Consider the following 20,645-nt stretch of genomic DNA (forward strand, 5'->3'; position numbering starts at 1 on the left):
CCCGAACCGAAAAAAAGCCGAAAATAACGTTTTTCGGCTTTTGCAATCCCGAAATGGCTTCCTATGCGTTTTTCCGAATCCCAAAAAAAAAATCCCGAAAAAATTTGGGAAACCCGAAAAATTCGGGTCCATTATAACCAATGGGGCCATTGAAGTCAATGGCAAAAAACCTCTTGAAACTTTGCGGGGGGCTGGGGGGGAGGGGGGAAGGGACCCCTGGGGGGGGGGTTAGAGGGAGAGGCTCTAAATTTGGGGGGGGGTTTCTGGAACCTCTCCCCAACATGCCCACCAAATTTCAAGAAGATTGGACCAGGGGGTCCAATTCTATGGGCCCCCAAACAGGTTGCCCCCATTCCTCCATTGTTCTCTATGGTGGGAAAAAACCAATCTTCTTGAAATTTGGTGGGCATGTTGGGGAGAGGTTCCAGTAACCACCCTCCAAATTCTCCTGGGTTTATTTTGAAATGTCAATATAAAGTAAGGTAACTGCTACGCAGCCTGACCTAAGTAGCCCAGGCTAGTCAGACCTGAGAAGCTAAATAGAGTTAGCCCTGGTTAGTACTTGGAAGGGAGACTACAAGGAAGTCCAGGGTTGATACCTAGAGGCAGGCAATGGCAAACCACCTCTGTTGGTCTCTTGCCTTCAAAACCTCATAAGGGGAGTTGCCATAAATTAGCTACAACTTGAAAGCATTTCCCACCATCAGTTGCTCCATCAATGCTGCCAAGCTATAGAAACATCACACAAGATATTTCACTTCCTAAATGCCTACCCAATACCACACTGAAAGAACCTTATGGGAGGTGGGACATAAGCAACAGCACTTTTGTTTTAAGTACCAGCCCATTTCAAGACATAATGGATCATGTAGGAAAGACCTAGCTATAGGGCAAGCCCAACATTCATTTTAGGCTGGGCTATGTAGTTCCATTATTTGTTGAAACATGCATCAACTAAGGCAAAATTAATGTTTGCATACAATCTTTATTGAATACAAAAGTTGTCAAAGTGAAAAAATACATTATATACAAAACCCATTGTCCTTGGGAGGGAGTGTTCAATAGTAAAGATCTATCATACAGCACTTTGAACTGTATCAATTTGTGGCCTCTCTTCTGTCTGTAAAAAGAAAAGTGTAGTTTAGCATAAATTCCTTTTTATCACAACAGTTGACTCACACAACACCTCTAATAAATTCAGAACTCTTAAAGTACAGTATTAACTGGTGGTGAAGGTATGGCCACGTTTCAGCAAATGTCACAAGTTAACAAAGGTATACACAGATTATTTGACTTGCTGCTTTGAGAAACTGTGCAGGATTAAGACTCCTGCATAATATTACTGAAATAACCAATATATCTACTTCAAAACGTGGCTCCATCTGTGGATACTTGTAAATCTAGAGACTGGAGCCACATCCTTCTACAAACCTGAGAACAGGCCCAGGCTCGCAAAAAAAAAAAAAAATGAAATGTAAAAACAAATATGGGGGGGGGGGGGGGGGGGACCCCAAAATACTAGAAGAAACAAATGCCCTCAGTGGCCATTGCTAGGCAGCCACAACAGTCTTGCCAGCCTTCTAGCCTTTGTTTCAGTCATAAAAGACTGCGGGGGAGGGGGCAGGGCTATTTTCGCATTTGAGGGAGGTCGCATGAGGGCCAGGCCTGGCAGCAATCACAGGTGACTTGCTACCACACAACTTCCATGACTCACCCAGGCCCAGCTGCCCACTACTGTTCAACAGCAGCTACCACACTGAAAGCTGTATGGGTGTAGTACTTAAGAGCTTCAGATCATGTTTTGGGAGACCCAGGTTCGAATCCTTATTTTGCCATGGAAACTCACTAGGTGACATTGGGCCACTTACACTCAGCCTATCCCACCAAATAGGGTTATTCTAAGGATAAAATGAAGGGCAGGAGAATGCTGTAAGGTGCTCTGGGTCCCCATTGTGGTGAAAGGTGGGGTATAAATGAAGTAAATAAATAGAGCTGAAGATGGGAGGGCAAATAAAAGGTTACTTAATGGTTGGAAAGGAGAGAAGCAAACAAAGAAAGGTGAGAATATAGAGGCTTTCAGGGAATTTAAAGCATTAACAGTGAGGGAAAATGAGATGCCCCCCACAAGTCCTTTTGGGTCCCCTGCTTGTATTAAGGAATTAAACTGTGTGCTCTGCTACCTGCAAATATATAGAACTAGTGTGGCACCCAGATGTCCAAATTAAAGTTAGATAGAGACCCCAGCATGCATTCTAACGTGAGTGACTCCAGGCTTAAGAAGGGGAGAAAGAATACCAGCAGGCAATTAAAAATAGGCAAGTAAAGTATGCCCAGGAAGAGAAACGTTTATATATCAACTCCTGAACTCAACTGCCCACCTCCTCTTCCATTTTCTTTGCAACCTCATTTCCACTGGGGGCAGCATCACCACCACCATTGACAGCCGGTTCTGGTTTAGATTTCTTAGCTTCATTGTCTCCCTGTTGAGCCTCTTCCTCTGGTTTCCTCTGAAGACAAAATTGTTTAGTCTTCACAAAGTATAACTTCATTTTTAAAGTCTTAATTAAAAAGTATCGTGCATGGACCACTGTCTGGTAGCCTATAGGACAAATCCAGTAGTCCTTTCTGACCCTGGGAAAATCTATTCCCAGGCCACAGGACCTTTGTGCACTAATAGCTACCTGGCTGCAGTGGAAAACAAGGCAAAAATACCCTCTCCTCCCTTTTCTGTCAGTGCAGCTTTGCTGACTGGAAAAAAAAGAGAAATTTTATCCTCTTGCTGCTGCAGCCTCCTGACCCACGGCTATTAATCGATGTAGGTCCCCTGACCCCAGTAATAAACCTTCCCAGGTGTCAGAAGGGGAACTTCTACAAGTTCTATTTCAGACCAGAGTGGAGTTCACATTCAGACCAGAGTGGAGTTCACAAGATGCATGTTGCTTCTGTTTGAGTCCCACTTCTATACTGAATAAAAGACTTCTACCTTCTAAGTTAGATTTGCTAGAATAGTAGTGGATTTACTATGTACTGACAGTTGTGCAAGTGTACACATAACTTCTTAGACTAGCTTTGCTATTTTAACCAATTCTCCATTTCCACTTGAATTATGGGAACCCAGTTCAGCCTGGTTGTTGGCTGTGAAGTTCAGTTTCTATGAACTCCATGCTATCTTTGCTCAGGGTGAATGTTTAAGAGCACAACCTTTCTGGTCCTTAACACAGCCAATTTTTTTTTTTTTTTAAACACAGCCAAGTTTGAGTGCCTGCAGGACCCACACAATTAAGCTTTGAAATTAAACCAGGCTGGGTCAGGTAGGTGCTGCACAGCACAAAAAACCATCAAAACCTACCAAGGAAACTGGATGGTTCCCAGACTGATTGGCTCCCAGTGGAAAGGATCTTATGTAGGACTAGTACAACCTTTAACAAAGAGACATAACTATTTCAAGCCAGTGTACTTGTAAGCTCCAACTGACACACACCTTTTTTCTAACAAGATGGGAGATGTCTGTAATACACTGCGATGCTCCATCAGCTGTTTGTCCAACTGCATTCTATTACAAAACAGAAGTCAGAAAGTTCCTATCAAATATTTCACCACATTTCCATTAAACTTGCTTTATTTTTAGCTGCTACCACTTACAGTTGAAGTCAAACTGCTTTCAGATCCCTGGGGAAAACTAGAAGATGATCCACCAACCTGGAGGCAAAGAAACCCATTAGTCTGTACTAATAGCCTATTAAATAGTCTACTAAATAGGGGAGGTATGCCCCAAATTCACACAGGCCTTAGACAAAGGTACTTGCCTAAAGAACCTTCAGGTTCTTTAATGTGATGAAGTCTATAACAGGCACTTCTCTCCACTGTTTTTATTCTGTATGCATTCTTTCAAGTTTTGGGGCTGTACTTGTAAAGCTTAAGGCTTAATGCTCTTTAAATAAATAGGAAGCTGATCTTCAATGAGTTGTATTTCTGCCTAGCTAGAAGTCATCCATTGGATCTCCAAAGTTCCATTTGGCAATTACCGCCTGTAATCTTGCACTAAAGCCTGCAATTACAATATGGGTTTAACACCAGAGGAATGCAAAACACCTTAGAAATCTGGAATCAGGAATGAGAAATTCCTCATTATTTCCAATTAAAAATGTAAAGCAAGAATCAATGGCACTCGCTCTTTCCAATCTTTCCCTGGATGCAAATATTTTTGCCCTGTCTTTGACATTTTTATACAACACCTTTCAGGCACAGTAAGAGGGATTTTGCCAAGCCACAACACACCCAATTTATATAGGAACATGTACATTTGCTTTTAAGCATTCAGCTTGTGGCATAACCATCTCACTACAAAACAGGGCTGTAACATACCAGAGTTGCTTTTAGAGCCAGTTCAGCCACTCTTGCACTCTTTTGAGACTCCTTTGAATCCTCTATTTTTTCTTTAATTTCAGGAAGCAATCCCTTTAGTTCTTCAATTTCCTTCTCATCTTCAGCTAATCCTTCTCCTTTTGCTCTTAGCCGCTCAGTGAGCATCACTAAAGGAGGAAGCATCAGAAGCTATTAATAGTGTTTGAACTGTGTTGTCAACTCTGGTCCTTGCACAAAGTTCATATGGTAATATTTGCTGGATTAAGCAGGTTTTCTAGATTCAGCAATAGTTCACCTGTTATAGCAAACTGTTTTTGTTACCTGACTTACTAGCTCTTAGTACTCCTTCAAGAAAGTAGTATCCTGAATACCGGTTACAAAATGACCAGTGTTGGAGCTTGGCGCATACAGTGTACAACAGTTTAATTCTCTGTTAAAATTGTATGAGAGTGAATGTGTATTCTAGTGTTTTTACTTACCCATTCTTTTATCTATTACTTCCACTGATTTACTGAACTGCAGAACTGCTTCATCATACTGATTGTTGTAATGATAGGCCAATCCAAGATGGTAGTGAGTTTCTGCAAGCAGACGGTCATGGGCCTCTAAATATTTCTGCTGAAGGATCAGGCAGGAGTGGAACTCTTCTATGGCTTGGATGTAGTTTTCTGCACAAGACGCCAGAAAAATCAATGCAGTTTTATTCTCATAAACACCACCTTCAAGCTACCCTCCCCCCCAGCTCATTCCTTGGTTGTACATATAGTCTGGAAGAAGGCTTCTATTGAATTATGGTCCATGCATTAATAAATATTTAAACATTAGACTTTTATAATGTATTTATAACGGTAGTTCCAAGTTGAAGGGCAGTGTAAGATCTCCTCTAGCTTCCATTATCCTGACTACTGTATCCAACACTGCCTGGACACAGTGAAACATAACAAAAAGTCAAAGCTGCCCACCCTATTCCCTGAAGGAGATGCCACATATGGAACAATACGACAAGACATAGATATTGAATGCATATTTAATGCATGTGCCACAAATTACTGAAACGTAGATAATATCTGCAGTGGATGTAAACTAAAATGCTGTCCAGCATAAGATTTTATACAATACAACTAGTCATACAATGAACTGCCATATGCACAAAGACCATGTGCAGGACATTTAACTTAACTCCCTGTATGTGTATTTTAATTAATTTATTTATTTATTCGATTTATACCCTGCCCTTCCCACCAAGACAGGCTCAGGGCGGCTTACATAAAAGTACTATATAAATACAATTAAAATAATTCATAAAAACACCATAACTATTAACAAATTTAAGGTAGTTACCAGATTCAATGCTAACTTCTCCTAGTTTTAGGTGAGCCTGTGCAGCATGAAGCTGAGCTTCTTTTGTGTCCTGTCTAGATGAAAGAAAAACAGAATTTAAGATAACTGCAACACCTTAATAACACTGTTAACATTCATTCAACACAAAGACATACCTTTTGTATATTACTTTTGCCAGCTCCAGCATATCCCAGGCCAGCTCTAGGTTTCCAACTTCATCTTCTTCACTCTCCTGAAGGAAGAATACATCAAAGTCAGGCAAGGGCAAAAGAGCAACCTGCCTCCTAGCTGGAAAACTGCCATCCTTGGTAGGAAGCAAACAGATTAACTTTACAAAAGCAAAGTTAGCTTCAGGCAATGCAGGAAGGCCAGCAATACACATATTGTCTTCTCAAACTAAAAAGTTGGAGAAGTCTCATACAGTGTTCTGCTTGCTCCAAAGCTTGTGAAAATTGTATTCCCTTTAAGAGGAGGGGGCCATTCTGTCATACTGAGCGCCCCTGAAGCAGTGCAATTCTCATACTGTTCAGCACAATGCCCTCTCCCCACCCTGTGCAGAATTCTGAGGAGAAGATCTGATGACCATCATAAAGTACGGCAACCAAGCCAAGACAAGAGTTGCAGATCTCCAATGAACTGCTTGCCCAACACTGCCTGGAAACTACCTAAGCTATGTCACACAAATAAAGGTGATATACATCCTATTTCACTTAGTAACTCCTCCAACAAGAAATGACTGCTGACAAAAAAACCACATTCAAATAGTTCAATTTACCATATTTGTGAAAACAATGTCAAAGAAAGTGGTATTAAAACAATGAATGGCACCGAGTAATTCTTCTTGCTCCTGAACCCAATTTCCATAATGGAACTGAATGAATATAGAACAAATCATTTTGATTTTCAAGCAGTTATACCTTTGACTGTTTACAGAAGAGCACATTCCCTCAAAACTGTCCTAGCTCAGGTTAAATCACTAATAGCTCCCCATGCTCTTTTAATCAGTAGGCACTACTTGGGAAAAGACACAAGACATTTCTTGGGATCACGACAGCTGTGATAAGACCAGTTCCAAGAAACTACTTTAAGAGCAGGAAATAGGAAGAATACCGTGGCATACTCAGTTAAGAACTGACTTCATATGGTCAAATCAAGCCAAATGCTAAATTAGCTATTTAAGCAGGTCCCGACTAGAATTTATTCATATTGCGTACATTTGAAGGGGCTATCTGGCACAGCCTTTAGCATCATGTTAAATAACTCTGGACAGAGAGGTAACCTGGATGCATGTTATAATCCTGCTTCTCAAGGTCCAAGGTCTAGCTGCTCACTTCAGTACTCTACTGTGTTTTATAAAGCACCTGTAATTAGCTCTTTTCCATTGAGACAACTGACTCAAACCTATATTCTGTTTCTGCAAATAAAAGGGCCTTCTGTCACTAGGGCATGTGTGCATGATTTTTGCCAATTTTCTCACTGCAGGCCCCCCATATTGCACCCAGTGTTCCCTGAACCCCAGAGGCAGTATTTGGGGAGCGAGAAGATACAGCAGGAAAGCTCCATACCACAAGCAGATTACTGGATCGAATCCAATATGCCTTAATTCATGAAAGATTTGATCAGCTACTGCAATAAGCATTTACGCATACATCACCTTCTCTTCAACTGTAGAGTCATTTTCCTTATCGTCTTCTGCTTTGTCATTCTCTTTGTCGTCGTCTTCTGACCCTTCTGTTTCTACAAGAAGAATTTCTCATTAATGTAGGCCAAGTGCACTGCTATGCATTAATCCATTTACTTTCCTCTTTCTAATTTAGTTATTCTTTTCCCATTCAGTACAATGATTTTAATCTACATGCTTTGGCTTGGTAGTTGTGTGACCTGCAAGAACAAAGTCTCATGTAGTCAGACCTAAAGAGATTTCAGTTTCATGGGTAGATTATTCTGGCACATACTATACAAACTGTGCACTGACAAAACACTAAAGGCTTACCAGTTCAGCAGTATGACCCTAAACCAGTGATGGCGAACCTTTTAGAGACCGAGTGCCCAAACTGCGACCCAAAACCCACTTATTTATCGCAAAGTGCCAACACAGCAATTTAACCTGAATACTGAGGTTTTACTTTAGAAAAAACAACTCATACATTAACTTAAGATGATCCAAACAAAGTAAGGAAAGCAATCCCAAATGCTTTCATTTACTTAAAATTATTTGGCAGAGAATTCGACACTTTAATGATGGTCTGGCCCTGGCTGGGGCGATGGCACGCATGCCCACAGAGAGGGCTCTGAGTGCCACCTCTGGCACCCGTGCCATAGGTTCACCACCACTGCCCTAAACTCTGCCGCCAACATCTCTTTGGTAAGTAGACACAGAATGTTCACACACTGCTGCAAGTCATCACCATGCTGTATACATGAGAATTTGTGAATTGGGGCACTAATCCATCATTAGCATTTGGAGATGACTAGAACAGGTCATCTTAAGACTCCCAAGCCAGCCAGAGGAGGAGAAAGAAGAGCAAGTTATGGCTAGAAGCTTTTGGGTATTTTTCTCTTTCTGCAGTTCCTAATAGCCACTAGAACTATTGTGCTATGATACTAATTCTTAGTTGATAGAAGGAAAGTGCCATTACAGGATCCTATCCTATAGAGAATCACACACATCCTTCTGTGTATGTTGCCCTCTCCAGAGCCACCTCAGTTTCAGATGCCTTTTCAAGGGTTCTTTTATCTTGCACTGTTGAACCCATATTTACATGGGTTTCTTCCTCACATGAGTAAGTTGGATTTCTTAAAACACAGGTTAATCTGAACCATGCTGCTAAAAAGTTGTTTATATATGACGAGGATAGGAAAAAATGGGTACATTTGTTTGAAATTAAAACACACAAATTGTGTTTCTTAGAAATTATTTGCTGTTCAGGAATGCTGGCTTAACATGGCCAACATTTATATATCAAACCAAGTGTCAGTGCAGCTTTCTAGAGAAGCTAACCAATACCATTGAGCACTAGCCTCATGAAATTTGATGAGATAGCTCATGACAGTTTAGTCTGTTAGAAACTAACCTTTATGGAACAGAATTGAAAACAATGTCACCTATTCAATTTAATATTAAGTATATCTGAGGGATAGAAGGCTGTCCCTGCCCCTGAAGGGGGAAACAGCCACTCACTTGAGGCCTAGGGGAGTGTTACTCTCATTGGCTCTCCTTCTGACCAAGAATAGAGTACCGAAGTGTTAGGCCTGTCTCTGGCACTAAGCAGACCTTATTATGCCTTTTAGCCCGACTCTTAGGAAAGAACAGGCTGGTGAGGGTGGGATCATGCGTGTATTTGGATCCAACCTAGTGGCTACTTGGTAAAAGCCTGTATGCTTGGAAGAATTAAAGCTGAAACTCTAAACTGATGTGCCTCAGCCAGGTTCTCTTTTGTCTATCCGGAGACCTGTGCTGTTGATTTGTTCCTTGAAACCTACTTGTAAATAAATAAATCTTCTTTATTGTTAATATATAATTCCTGCCCTCAGTGACTTCCATTTTCTACTTGTGCACCACAAAACTTACCTCACAGCAGTGAACCCAAAGCCTCCTCACCCAGCTAGTGCGGAGTTTCGAGCTGGGATGCCATCAATACGCTGATGACACCCAGCTATTTCTGCTGATGGGTGACCAGCCAGATACCATTCCCGGGAACTTAGCCAAAGGTTTGGAGGCTGTGGTGAGATAGCTAAAGCAGAGTCGACTGAAACTGAATTCAGGTAAGACAGAGGTTCTGTGGCTGGGTAGGGGAGAGACTCAATCAGGTTACCAGCTCCTGACTCTTGAGGGTGTGCCTATGTCACCAGCACAGGCCATCAGGAGCCTGGGCATGACTTTGGATTCCTCCATGTCTATGGAAGCACAGGTTGCAAAGGTTGCCAAGCTGGCATTTCTCCAACTTCGTCAGGTCAGGCAGCTGGCTCCCTACCTGTCTCACCCTGACCTAGCCTCGGTAATCCATGTAATGGTCACCTCCAGGCTACACTACTGTAATTCACTCTACTCAGGCCTGCCCTTGCACCTGACCCGGAAGCTCCAACTGGTCCAAAAGGCAGCCGTGCGGGTCCTTACCGGGACCCCCCTGGACAACACACATTCAACCAGTGCTGCGTAAGCTGCACTGGCTTCCAGTGGAGCACCGGATCAGGTTCAAGGTTTTGGTTTTGACTTTTAAGGCCCATAGCGGTCAGGGACTTACATAACTTCGGGACTTCCAGTATGCCCCTGGAAGAGCGTTCCGTTCCAGAAATAAAAACTTTCTGGTGTCCTCAAACAGGGCGCGGGCTTGGTGGTGGAATGCTCTTCCAGAAGACATCCGTGCCCTGTGGGAATTGTTACCTTTCCGCAGGGCATGTAAGGCAGAGATGTTCCACCAGGCCTTTGGTTGAGGACAGCGGCAGGGCACCCTTTGGCATTCTTACAGTTTCCTATCCCTTGTAACCCCTCCCCTCCAGGGAGGCTGGGGAGCTGGATTTTTTTCCGCCATTTTGTATATTGTATATATACTGTTCTATTTATTGATATTTATTGGTTTTTATCTAAGTTTTACATTGATATTTTGTATATTATTTTGTTGCAAGCCACCCTGAGCCCTTCTTGTAGGGAAGGGCAGCCTAACAAATTCAATTTAATAATAAATAAATAAAAATAGACACTCACTACCTTTAGAACACCTAGTGTCTGAGGGGAAGGTTAATAGTTTAAAATAAACCCGGTTCTCTCAAAATCATAGGAGGCTGAGTGGGTCCCCTCAGTTAACAGAAACGGCCTATCCTTCTGTGGAACTCTGTGTAGCTTACAGAAACAAAATGTTTGCACAGTAAGCAAAAATCACTGTAGATACTTAAGCAGCAATATTTTAGTTACCCCAAACAGGTGGTAAGAAGTAATCTGAAACTGCTGTACCCAACAGATGCTTGCTGAATGACAGATATAAAGGTAAAGGTTTCCCTTGCTCGAAAGCCAGTCGAATCCGACTCTAGGGGGCGGTGCTCATCTCCTTTTCCAAGCCGAAGAGCCAGCGCTATCCAAAGATGTTTCCGTGGTCATGTGGCCACCGTGACTAAACACCAAAGCGCACGGAACGCTGATACCTTCCCACCGAAGCGGTACCTATTATCTATTTGCAAGTTGTTGTTTTCAAACTGCTAGGTTGGCAGGAACTGGGGAGCTCACGGCACTAGGGTCTTGAACTGCCGAACTACTGACCTTCCAGGCTGCAGCTCAGCGGCTTAACATCTGAGCCACTGTGGCCCCATGACAGATATACAAGCAGCCAAATTTATCAGTCTGTCGGTATTTCTGTAAATGGTGCATTGTGGCTAATCTTGATTTTTAAAGTGGTAGTACTCTGCACTTGGTTTAACCAAATTTCCATTTACAAGTTCTACTATCAAGATCACAATGGGCTTTATCTAGAGGAGGTTCATTCAGAAGCCGAGATAAACAGGACTAAACCAAACTTGCCACTGAATTTTGCCTGGAGATAGTAGCAACTATTTAAAATTTGTCAGATACCTAACTTCATACCAGCAGCTCATTATGCTTATAGAAGTTTTACAGTTCTAAAACCTCAGTTGTGAATGCAAGCTTAAAGGGTTATAAAGCAGTTAACAGCAATGCTAAAGCAAGAAAAGCAGGACAAAAAGTTATGACGCTTGTACTAGTTGCACTGATTTCTAGTTGTGTACATTTAGACCCACTATATTAGCCTTATACAGCTGAGAACAATTTTAGTTCTGTGGATTCTGCTGTCTTGTCAGATTAGAGAAACTATGCTTTCAGTAGTTAAAGATTTAAACTTAAATGAGCATGCAGTGAACATCCATTCAGTATTCTCTATCAGCCATCACTTTATATTTACTGCTCAAGCTAGCCACTGCCCCATAACAGTCAACAGCTTTGCTCAGCATGTTAGTTAAAAATAGGTTTGAACCAATGAAATGTCTGCTCTTTCTTAAAGCTTCTAATGGGTCCCCTTAAGCTAGGCCTTTCTCTTCCCTCAGTTTTATGGCAGAAAGGAAATTCTGAATGGATCTGTTTTGCTAAAGGTTAGCTCTCTAAGTAATCCAACCACAATTATCTACTATCCCTGTTACCTTCGCCCTCTCCCATCTCGTCATCCTTTTCTTCCTCCTTTTCTACCTTAGCAGCTTCAGCTTTTTCTTCCATTTCAACTTCCTGTGATGGCTCTGTGCCCCCTGCAGCAGTAATTTCACTTGCAGCTGAAGGCAATACTTTTCCTGAAGACAAGGGCTCTTCTTTCTCTTTCAAGTCCATCACCATTTGCTCTGTTTCCATTTTCTTGGCCTTCTCATCAATAGCTCTGGCTGGCTTTTTTTCTATTGCTGTCTCTACCTGGCTTTCAGCTTTCTCAACAGCTGTTGCTAATTCTTCAATTGTCACTCCTGAAGTTTTAACCACTTCCTCCACTACTTTTTTTTCTATTGTACTGTCTGTCTGTTTTTCAGCAGCCTGGTCTATAAGCTTTGCTGCTGCTTCTTTGATTTTTTCCTCCTGAGCTGCTACTTCAACAGGCTTCTCTTCTCCAACAGCCTCTTTTGCAGCCACTGGCATCTTTTCTACAGAAGCATCTTCCACAGCCTCTCCTGCTGGTACTGGTTGCTGTGACCCAGCTGCTTCTTCTGTAGTCATGGGCTTGTTTATAGTGGTGTCTTCCCCAGCCTCTTCTGCTGTCACTGGCGTCTCTTCCTCAGCCTCTTCTGCTGTCACTGGCGTCTCTTCCTCAGCCTCTTCTACTGTCACTGGCTTCTCTTCCTCAGGTACACTCACCTGCTCTTCTGCAGCTACTAACGTATTTTTCATGGCAGTACAGTCTTCTTTTGCTACCTCAGTAACTATTTCACTGGCCTCTTGCTTTTCTCTTTCAGCTGCTTCCACCTGATTTTGTGGATTAACCTCCTCCTCCTCTCTCTCTTTGTAAGTTTTCTGTTCTATATCCATAGGTTCCTTGTGTACTTTTTCTTCCTTAACTTCTTCCATTTCCACATCCTTGCTTTTCAGTTGCATCTCAGCTTCCGTCAATACCAGAGGCTCTTCAGCAGTTTTTCTGGATTCATCCTTTTCCCCCATGGCATTATATACCTGCTCTCTTAATTCCTCCCTTGCTTCTTCTACATGATTAAAGAAGATGAAGCAGAAAAAACCTTCGAATTTAGTGATAAGCATTCATGATCTTAACATTCCACCTTAATCCCACTGAACTCTCTACACCAAATCACAGCACTCAAAGCTTCTGAATATCTAGTCTGGAACATATTTATTTCCTTAACACCAAAAGCTTGTAAGGGGTGTGCATAAGCAATGAAATGTAGGCCAGCAAGAGCCGCAGCCAAGCAAGAGATGCCAAGCTCTGTCCAGATGAGAAACATTCCAGAAGTAACTACTGCAATTTGGGGGTGGGAAAAGAGGAGACAATGAGGATATGCAAGCCCCTTCCTTAAGGGAATTTTTGCATATGTTTACATATGTCTAGAATGCAATTCAGCACAGCTTCAGAGTTTCGATAGCTAAATTAGATGCTGCCCTGCCATGAAATCTAGGCCATAGCTAAGCCAAACAACTGATCTGAATGTTTTGATTTAACAGTGTTATACAAGTGCATTAAATAATTTTAACTGCACTATACTCTTGTGTTGCATGCTTCCACAGTTTAAGAATAACATTCTCCTCAGCAGAACAAAATTTGAGTCCAGTGGCACATTTAAGACCAACAAAGTTCAAATTTTGTTCTGTTGTTTCAGACCAACAGGGCTACCCACCTGAATCTATTCTCCTCAGTAGTCAGATCCTCTAAGTTCCAGGTTTTAGGAAAAGGACAGCTAGTCAATTGTTTTTAAAACTGTGAGGCACAAATCAATACCTTTATCCAGAAACTAAGCTTACGCCCACACAGTATAGATTAGCTGACTATGTCTGCCTTAATGTACAGCTCAACAAAAATACAGAATTTTGTCAATTGAATGCTGGTCCAAGTTATTTAAAAGATAAGGTTTGGGTCATTTTATTAAGATTTTTGGGTTCCAAGTTCCTCCTCTTGTTTCCTGCCACCAGTCTGAGCAGCAGCAGGGGGGAAAAATGGCCATCTGCCTGACTTCACTCCTCTATGGTTTAACGAGTCTCCAGCAATTCCTTGGGAAATGTGACATCATTTCCAAGTTTCCCCCCAAACCGACATCATGCCATGAGCCTCCCGTTGCAAGTCATCTTGGGCAATAACATTCCAGTATACACTTAGTATATATACACTTTGGCATCTAGATTGGGTGTTAACAGAACCATACATACCATCTATATTATCAGCACTTTCTGCCACTGAGTCTTCTGCCTTTTCTTCTTCCTCTTCAACTTGCACTCCTTCCAAGGCATTTCCTAGCACACCATTTTCCATTCTAAAAAAGATACAAGCAATACCCATTATCCTGATAGTCAGGCCATGACAAATTTTCTTTGGCTGTAAAAGCCTAACAAATTTGTCAAGCTTTCAGGTTTATTTTTATTTTGCTACCACAAAATACAAAACATTCTGATCCACAAAGATAAAGCAGCTGCCAGCTTTTTCACACAATCTCAGTCAATTCCCCACGTTACATCCCCTGTTCCACATGCATTTTGTCCAGGCAGGTCTCATGATTCTAATGATAGCCTTTATGGTGATCGAAGTGAAACATTACCTTCTTGACCAACAGAAAAGTTGGCTGGATCCAACCCTTAAGTACTGGCATTAAGATTTGCTGAGACACTCTACAATAAAACCACTGCTAAAAACACTAAGCACCACAAAGCAATTGCTAGGTGTCATGGCGACCTGGAATTTGTTGAGCCCTGGATATATAATCTAATTATAGAGCCTGAACATTATGTAGAGTAGATACTTTGAACTGTTCTAATTCAAATGCCAAGATGCAGCACTGGATCAGCAAAATAATTAAACTAAATTAACTCAAAAAGTTGTTGGAAGTATTGCCAACTAATTCATAATAAACAGCCGACTTCTTTACTAGGGGTTTGTATTATAGCAATACTAGGAATAAGGCCCGTTGTGGAAATAAATACAACGAGGTCTAGAAAGAGGCTCTGGGAGAGTGCTCATCGTCAATTTGCTGTGGTGACCTCCTCAAGCCCCACCCTGTCCAGGCTCCACCCCTGAAATTCCCAGGAATTTTCCAACCTGGAGTTGGCAACACCATCCCCTTCCCAGCTAACCATCTACCTACCATTATCTGCCCCTCTGACTGCAGCAGACTTCTGCCCTCCCTTCTGGAGATCAGTTGTATTTCTGAGTGATCACCCTTCACCTGGAGATTGGCAACAATGGTTCCCCAGGAGGGAATGGTTGGTTTGGAGGGTGGAGTCTATGGCATTGTACCTGTCTGTCTGAGGTCCCACCCCTCCTCAAACCTCACCCTCTCCAGGTTCCATCCCTCAAATCTCCAGGAATTTCCCACCTGGAGTTGGCAACCCTATATCCCTCCCAGCCAATCATCAATCTACCTTTATTTCCCCTTCTCTCTTCAGCTTTCCATAGCCCCACCCTACCTGCAGCCTCTACCCAGGAGGAAAAGTAATCTTTCACTGCAATGGGGACCAAAGCAGCTTACATCATTCTCCTCTCCCCTGTTTGACTTGCACAACAACCCTGTGAGGTAGGTTAGGCGGAAAATCTTTGACTGGTCCAAAATCACCCACTCAGCTTCTACAGCAAGAACCTGGATCTAGCAGACCCTGCTCTGAAGCACTGACTACTACGCCTAGGGTAGCCAACCTCCAGGTGGAGCCTGAAGATCACCAGGTATCACAACTGAACTCTAGAAAGCAGACATCCGCCCCCGGAGGAAATAGTTGCTTTGGAAGGTGGGATGTATGGCATTCTGTTCAGCTGAGACCTCTCCCCTCCCCAAACCCTGGCTTCCATAGACTCTACAAGAAAATGTCCAGGAATCTCCCTACCTGGAGCTGGAAACCCTAGAGGACTGGCCACAATGAGTTCCTCACAAAGGCCTGCAAAGGGTTTCCTTTGTCTGACCCAAGTTTGCTTGCCTACCGTGGTGAAATAGGCTCGTTTACAACTCAGCTGGATGGGCTGGAGTCTATATTGATGCTGCCCTGCCCCTTGGGACAGTCCCTCTTTTCCCACACTTTTTGGCCTTGGGGAAGCTGGGAACTGTAGGCCAGCAGATGAGGAACCCCCATTCAACCCAGTGAGTGATAGCCCTGCAGGCCCCTCTCTGGAACTACAGCTCAATTAAACCTTATGGGGGAACATTTTAAACAACCAACGACAGACGGCAGCCATCTTACAAACACAGGTAACTGCCATTTCGTTACACCTACCAACAACCACTGAGGGAAGAGTTAGTCCCACACAAGACCCAAGCAGGAAAAGCATCTTTGTCAAGAGAGAAAGCCGTTTGCCAGTAATTCTGACAGCCAGTGAAACAGTAAATCCCTGTGTACAATTAAACAATATTTGTTTTTATATGCAATGTTGAGAATTCAATTATTACCAATAACACTACAATATGTGATATAAAGCTTAGCAGTACATACAAAGTAATACATTACTAGTTACAGACAAACAACGGAGTTCTAGTACACTCTGTTTGCGTGTTCTTCATCAGGGAGGGGAGTTCCTATAGCAAGCTCTAATGTGACTGGGAAGCTTAGCCAATTATTATATGCTGTAGACCCAGTCACATTAGAGCTTGCTATAGGAGCTCCCCAGTCACCAGAATCTAAGCGCGGTAGCGTACGTCAAAAATTGTATAAGCATTTTGAAATATGGCTTGCAGCACTTCATTCTAATGAAGAAATAATTACAGAATGACAAACCTGATGAAGGACACGCAAACGGATAGTGTACTAGAACTCCGTCGTTTGTCTGTAACTAGTATTGTATTACTTTGTATGTACTGCTAAGCTTTATATCACATATTGTAGTGTTATTGGTAATAATTGAATTCTCAACATTGCATATAAAAACAAACAAATACAAACAAATATTGTTTAATTGTACACGGTGATTTCACTGGCTATTACACACCGTGGTCCTGTTTGTTGTAGTAATTCTGACAGGGCACAGTGGCTGAAGGGGGAGTGGACGAGGAAGAGGAGCAGACCCAGCACCTGGCCAATGGCACCTGAGTACTCTTCAGTGGCAGCTGATGGGCCAGTGGCTGAGGGAGGGCATGGAATGTCGCCACGTGAAAATAGTATTATTATATAGGAGAGATAGGTGACATACAATCAGGTAGTGCAGGCTAAGACTGAAGAGCTCACAAAGGCACTCTGAACCAAGCAAATAAGAACTTGTGATGCACATTAGGATTATTGTTCCAATGACAAATAGTAATAGGACCTAGACTGACTATTAATCAGAAGAGTACTAAAAATGAAGTAGTATAACTGCATTTAGAACAGTATACAATTCTAGTTGCCTCTTTGCAAAATCAGCTGGAGAAGGCTATATGATTCAGTAGCTATCAAGACCCAAATGGTGGAAGTATAAATCTGTTACTGCCTTCCTCTGCTTTGATTTTGACCTAGCCAGCCAAACAACTGAAACATGCTAACTAGAATGTCCTGATCCAGTCAGGTCTTTGTTTTCTATAATTCATTCAAAGTGTGGGGCTCTTCCCACTAATATTTTAGCAATGTACCCATGCTACTAGGCTTAATCATACTACTACTCTGTTGCAGCTAGCTATTCCGTTAAGAGAAATTTTACCCCTTACACAAGAGCTAGTTACAATACAGAAGAAAATACAAGTGTCTTGCAACACAACCCATAAGCTTACCTTGCCAACTCTAGAAGAGATTTCCCATAAAAAAAGAAAGCTTCTGCACACTCATTTGCTGTTTCACCATATTTCTTACCCCTAAAGAGAAGCCATTACAAATTAGCGCCATGCTTTTTTCTGGGAAAACTATAGCAATCTTAATGACAACATTCATGGACAATTTTCAATAAATTACCGGGGTGGGGGTGTTTCCTTAATTTAACCTGAAATTTAACAGTGTGGATTAACAAATTCTCCCAGACATACTGAAAATTATTCTCCCTTTACTGACATTACTTCTCCAGGACCGATTACAATTAGGCTTCAACACAAGAAGCAATACAAAGCAAAGCCAAAGCTCATCTGATTTAAATAAATCAAAAATAAGCCATGGTATTCTAATGTGAAAAATATATCCAAAACATAATTGTGATCACCCATGTAAGCTTATAAGGGGGGAAAAACATAAGCACTAACCAAAATTGCTTGGTGGAAAAATTAAGACTTAACATATTGTTCCCACCTAGCTGCAAATTCAACAGAAGAGAATCATATCCCATTACTTACAACATGCTGGCTGCTTCTTGAAATGCATTAACAGCTGCTGGAATATCGCCCATTACCAGGTTTTTCTGCCCCAAGCCCAACAGCTTCTTAGCTTCTCCATCCACATCCATACTAGAAACATGAAGACAGGTTGATTGGTCAAAATAGTGGAGCTGTTTTGAATTCTGACTTGAAGGGAGATTTAACTTGGCTGTTAATAACAAGTCAGTGGCAACAAAAATGCTCAGGATTTATTCCAGTCTATTACTTCTGATGGCAGCAAGTTAAATGGACCAGTGTCAACTGTTTTAAGGAAAGTTACAGTATTTTGTTTCACACAGATGTATGCTCTATTTGTGTATTCCCACTAACTGGTATCTTACCTGTCAATTTTGTCCACAGAAGTAGAAGGAGCAGCAGATTCTTCTGTCATTCTGAAACTGAAAGTTTCACAGTTAGAAAATAACTAGTGATCCTAGTTTTGTTAGTTAGCATTTGTAACATTAAAAAATCCTTAGCATTTTTAGAAGAATGGACTATCACCAATATCTTTCCCATAAGCCTGCTAGTGCAGAAAGACATCTGCCAACTTCATTATGTGCACCTCCAGTTCATACAGAAACACAGAACTGCCAATTCAACAATCAGTGATAGCCAGCAGTAAACCAACAAAATAAGATCTTTGGATGTTAAAAATAATTTTAAACTGTTGCTCAGCAGCTACCAAACATAACCAGAAAGCACATAGCTCAATACAACACATATGCTGTGGCTTAGCATCTGCCACATCTCTCAATACACTATAGCTAAGAAACAGTTACAAACCACTCAGCCATGAGATACTTTCATTGGCCATACTTCTGAACACCAGTTCTCCAAGAACTATTACTGTTTCTGTGAAGAGAACCCCATAACTGCTAAATACCTTAGTCTGAAAAAAGCATGCTAGTCTTAAACTGGTTAAAAGACCAGCTCAGTTGCACACCCAACTCAGCAGCTTCCAGTAGTCAATTTCATTTGCCCTGGTAGCAAATGAGCAGCCTTTCAGATCTATTCCAACTCAGGCTGCAGCACTTTCACAGACCTGAATATGTGTTCAACAATACACAACTATTTTAGGCTAGATCAAACAAGCACCCTTGATTGGAAACTTTTACTTAAAGGCAAAATTCCAAACATAATCAGAGTGAGGATATACAACTCTGTTTGTTTCACAATCCATAATTCAAAAAAAATTATTCATTTTTTCTTTAAGAAGTGCAATAGCTGTAACAGGTTTATCAGCTAACAATTCCTGAAGGCTTTGGGATGCCAGGCACTGCACCTTTATCACAAGACTGGAGAACCGCTGACACTTAGGAGTACGTTTTTCCAGCGTTTTGGAGAAATATAGGGGAAGAAAGAGAAGAACAGATGAAAATTAGTCTGTGGACAAGCTCACTGAAAAGCACTTCAAGCTTTGATTTTTGACCTATCCCTAGCAGGCACCAGATCCTATGGTAAGTCTAAGCAGCTAATTCACCTCAAACGGTACAGCGCGATAGGACGCTCCCACCGTATAAGGCAGAACCAACTACATAATAGTACTGAACCTTCATTCAGTAGTAAGCCGCACCAAGTACAAGAAACTCGCTGAACAGCTTTGTGAACAGGCTTGAAAACAGACAGGATAACATAAGCCGCTGTCTTCTCCGGCACCAAGAACGGAGAGGGGGCGGCGCCAAGTGAGAGAACCGCTCACCTGAAGAGACAATAGACTCCTTTTCCCGCCTCCTCCTCTCCCTCCCTCCCTCCGAACTTTTGGCGCCAAATCTCAACGGCTGCTTCTGACAGGCTGAGAGAATGTCATGTGACGCGACCGGCCCTTCTCTATCTCGGCGCCCTCCCCCTTTCCCTGCCAACGCGCGTCGGACGGATGGGTACTAAAAATGGCGGCTCACAAACTCAAGTCAGATCACGTGGCGTCTCCGTTTGAGAAGAAGCGCCCCTTCCCCCACACAGTGAGAAGTAGTCACGTACTAAACTGAGGAGAGGGGGGGCGGCTAGGGGAGGCATGCCGCTGGGAGGAAAACGAGCGGGGAATTACAAGAACAGAACACGCCGAGTGAAAAAGACTGTCGGCGGGTTCACTAAGGCATACCTGCACCGCCCCTGCATCGCTGTGAACAAGTAACACTGTGAACAAGCATCCGCCTCTTTCCTACCCAGTTCCCAAAGGCACAACCTCTCAGCTCAATCCCTCTCGTACCTTTAGCTTGAGCCGGCACCTGAAGATTCTCCGTAAACCCCCAGCAGAGGTATAACAAACAGCCGACAAACGAAGCCCACCGCCCCTCCAGATGCTTATATAGCCCCCCTGAGGACACGCCCCAGCGGCGCGAGGCACGCTCTTAGAGCAAAGGAACTACAACTCCCAACATGCCTTGCAATCGCCAAGCCAATCGGGGAAGCAAAGCTTTACGACTCGAACGATTTCAAAGCATGGAGGGAATTGTAGTCTCCCAAGGAATGCCGTGGTAACAGTTGCTCATATGCTACAACGCGAGCGG

At 42.5% G+C, this 20,645-nt stretch overlaps 1 protein-coding gene across 2 annotated transcripts; it reads right to left on the bottom strand.

Moving 5' to 3' along the window:
- Positions 1–1,016: 1,016 nt before the first annotated feature.
- Positions 1,017–20,433, bottom strand: NASP (nuclear autoantigenic sperm protein (histone-binding)). Of its 2 annotated transcripts, XM_015408275.1 has the most exons (15): positions 20,345–20,433; positions 18,480–18,536; positions 18,118–18,228; positions 17,569–17,649; positions 14,060–14,163; positions 11,851–12,885; positions 7,361–7,443; positions 5,862–5,938; positions 5,707–5,780; positions 4,845–5,033; positions 4,366–4,532; positions 3,643–3,699; positions 3,482–3,553; positions 2,379–2,507; positions 1,020–1,120 (listed from the first exon to the last, which is right to left on the bottom strand). In XM_015408275.1, exons 2-15 carry the CDS (start codon positions 18,527–18,529, stop codon positions 1,076–1,078), a joined length of 2,274 nt encoding a protein of 757 aa, XP_015263761.1. In that variant the 5' UTR covers positions 18,530–18,536; positions 20,345–20,433; the 3' UTR covers positions 1,020–1,075. The 2 variants fall into 2 exon arrangements, with proteins under 2 accessions (XP_015263762.1, XP_015263761.1); XM_015408276.1 differs by lacking the exon at positions 2,379–2,507 and having other exon boundaries at positions 1,017–1,120.
- Positions 20,434–20,645: the final 212 nt, after the last annotated feature.

Source organism: Gekko japonicus, unplaced genomic scaffold, assembly GCF_001447785.1.
Source record: "Gekko japonicus isolate JY-2015 unplaced genomic scaffold, Gekko_japonicus_V1.1 scaffold258, whole genome shotgun sequence".
NCBI classification, from domain to species: domain Eukaryota; kingdom Metazoa; phylum Chordata; class Lepidosauria; order Squamata; family Gekkonidae; genus Gekko; species Gekko japonicus.

What these genes read in the sequence shown, in the direction of transcription:
- NASP (XM_015408275.1), bottom strand. Translation starts at nt 18,529, where the DNA reads ATGACAGAAGAATCTGCTGCTCCTTCTACTTCTGTGGACAAAATTGAC. An exon ending in AAGTGCTGATAATATAGATG is followed by an intron (nt 12,886 to 14,059) that starts GTATGTATGGTT and finishes TTAATCATGTAG; the next exon opens with AAGAAGCAAGGGAGGAATTA. An exon ending in CGAGATGGGAGAGGGCGAAG is followed by an intron (nt 7,444 to 11,850) that starts GTAACAGGGATA and finishes TTCTTCTTGTAG; the next exon opens with AAACAGAAGGGTCAGAAGAC.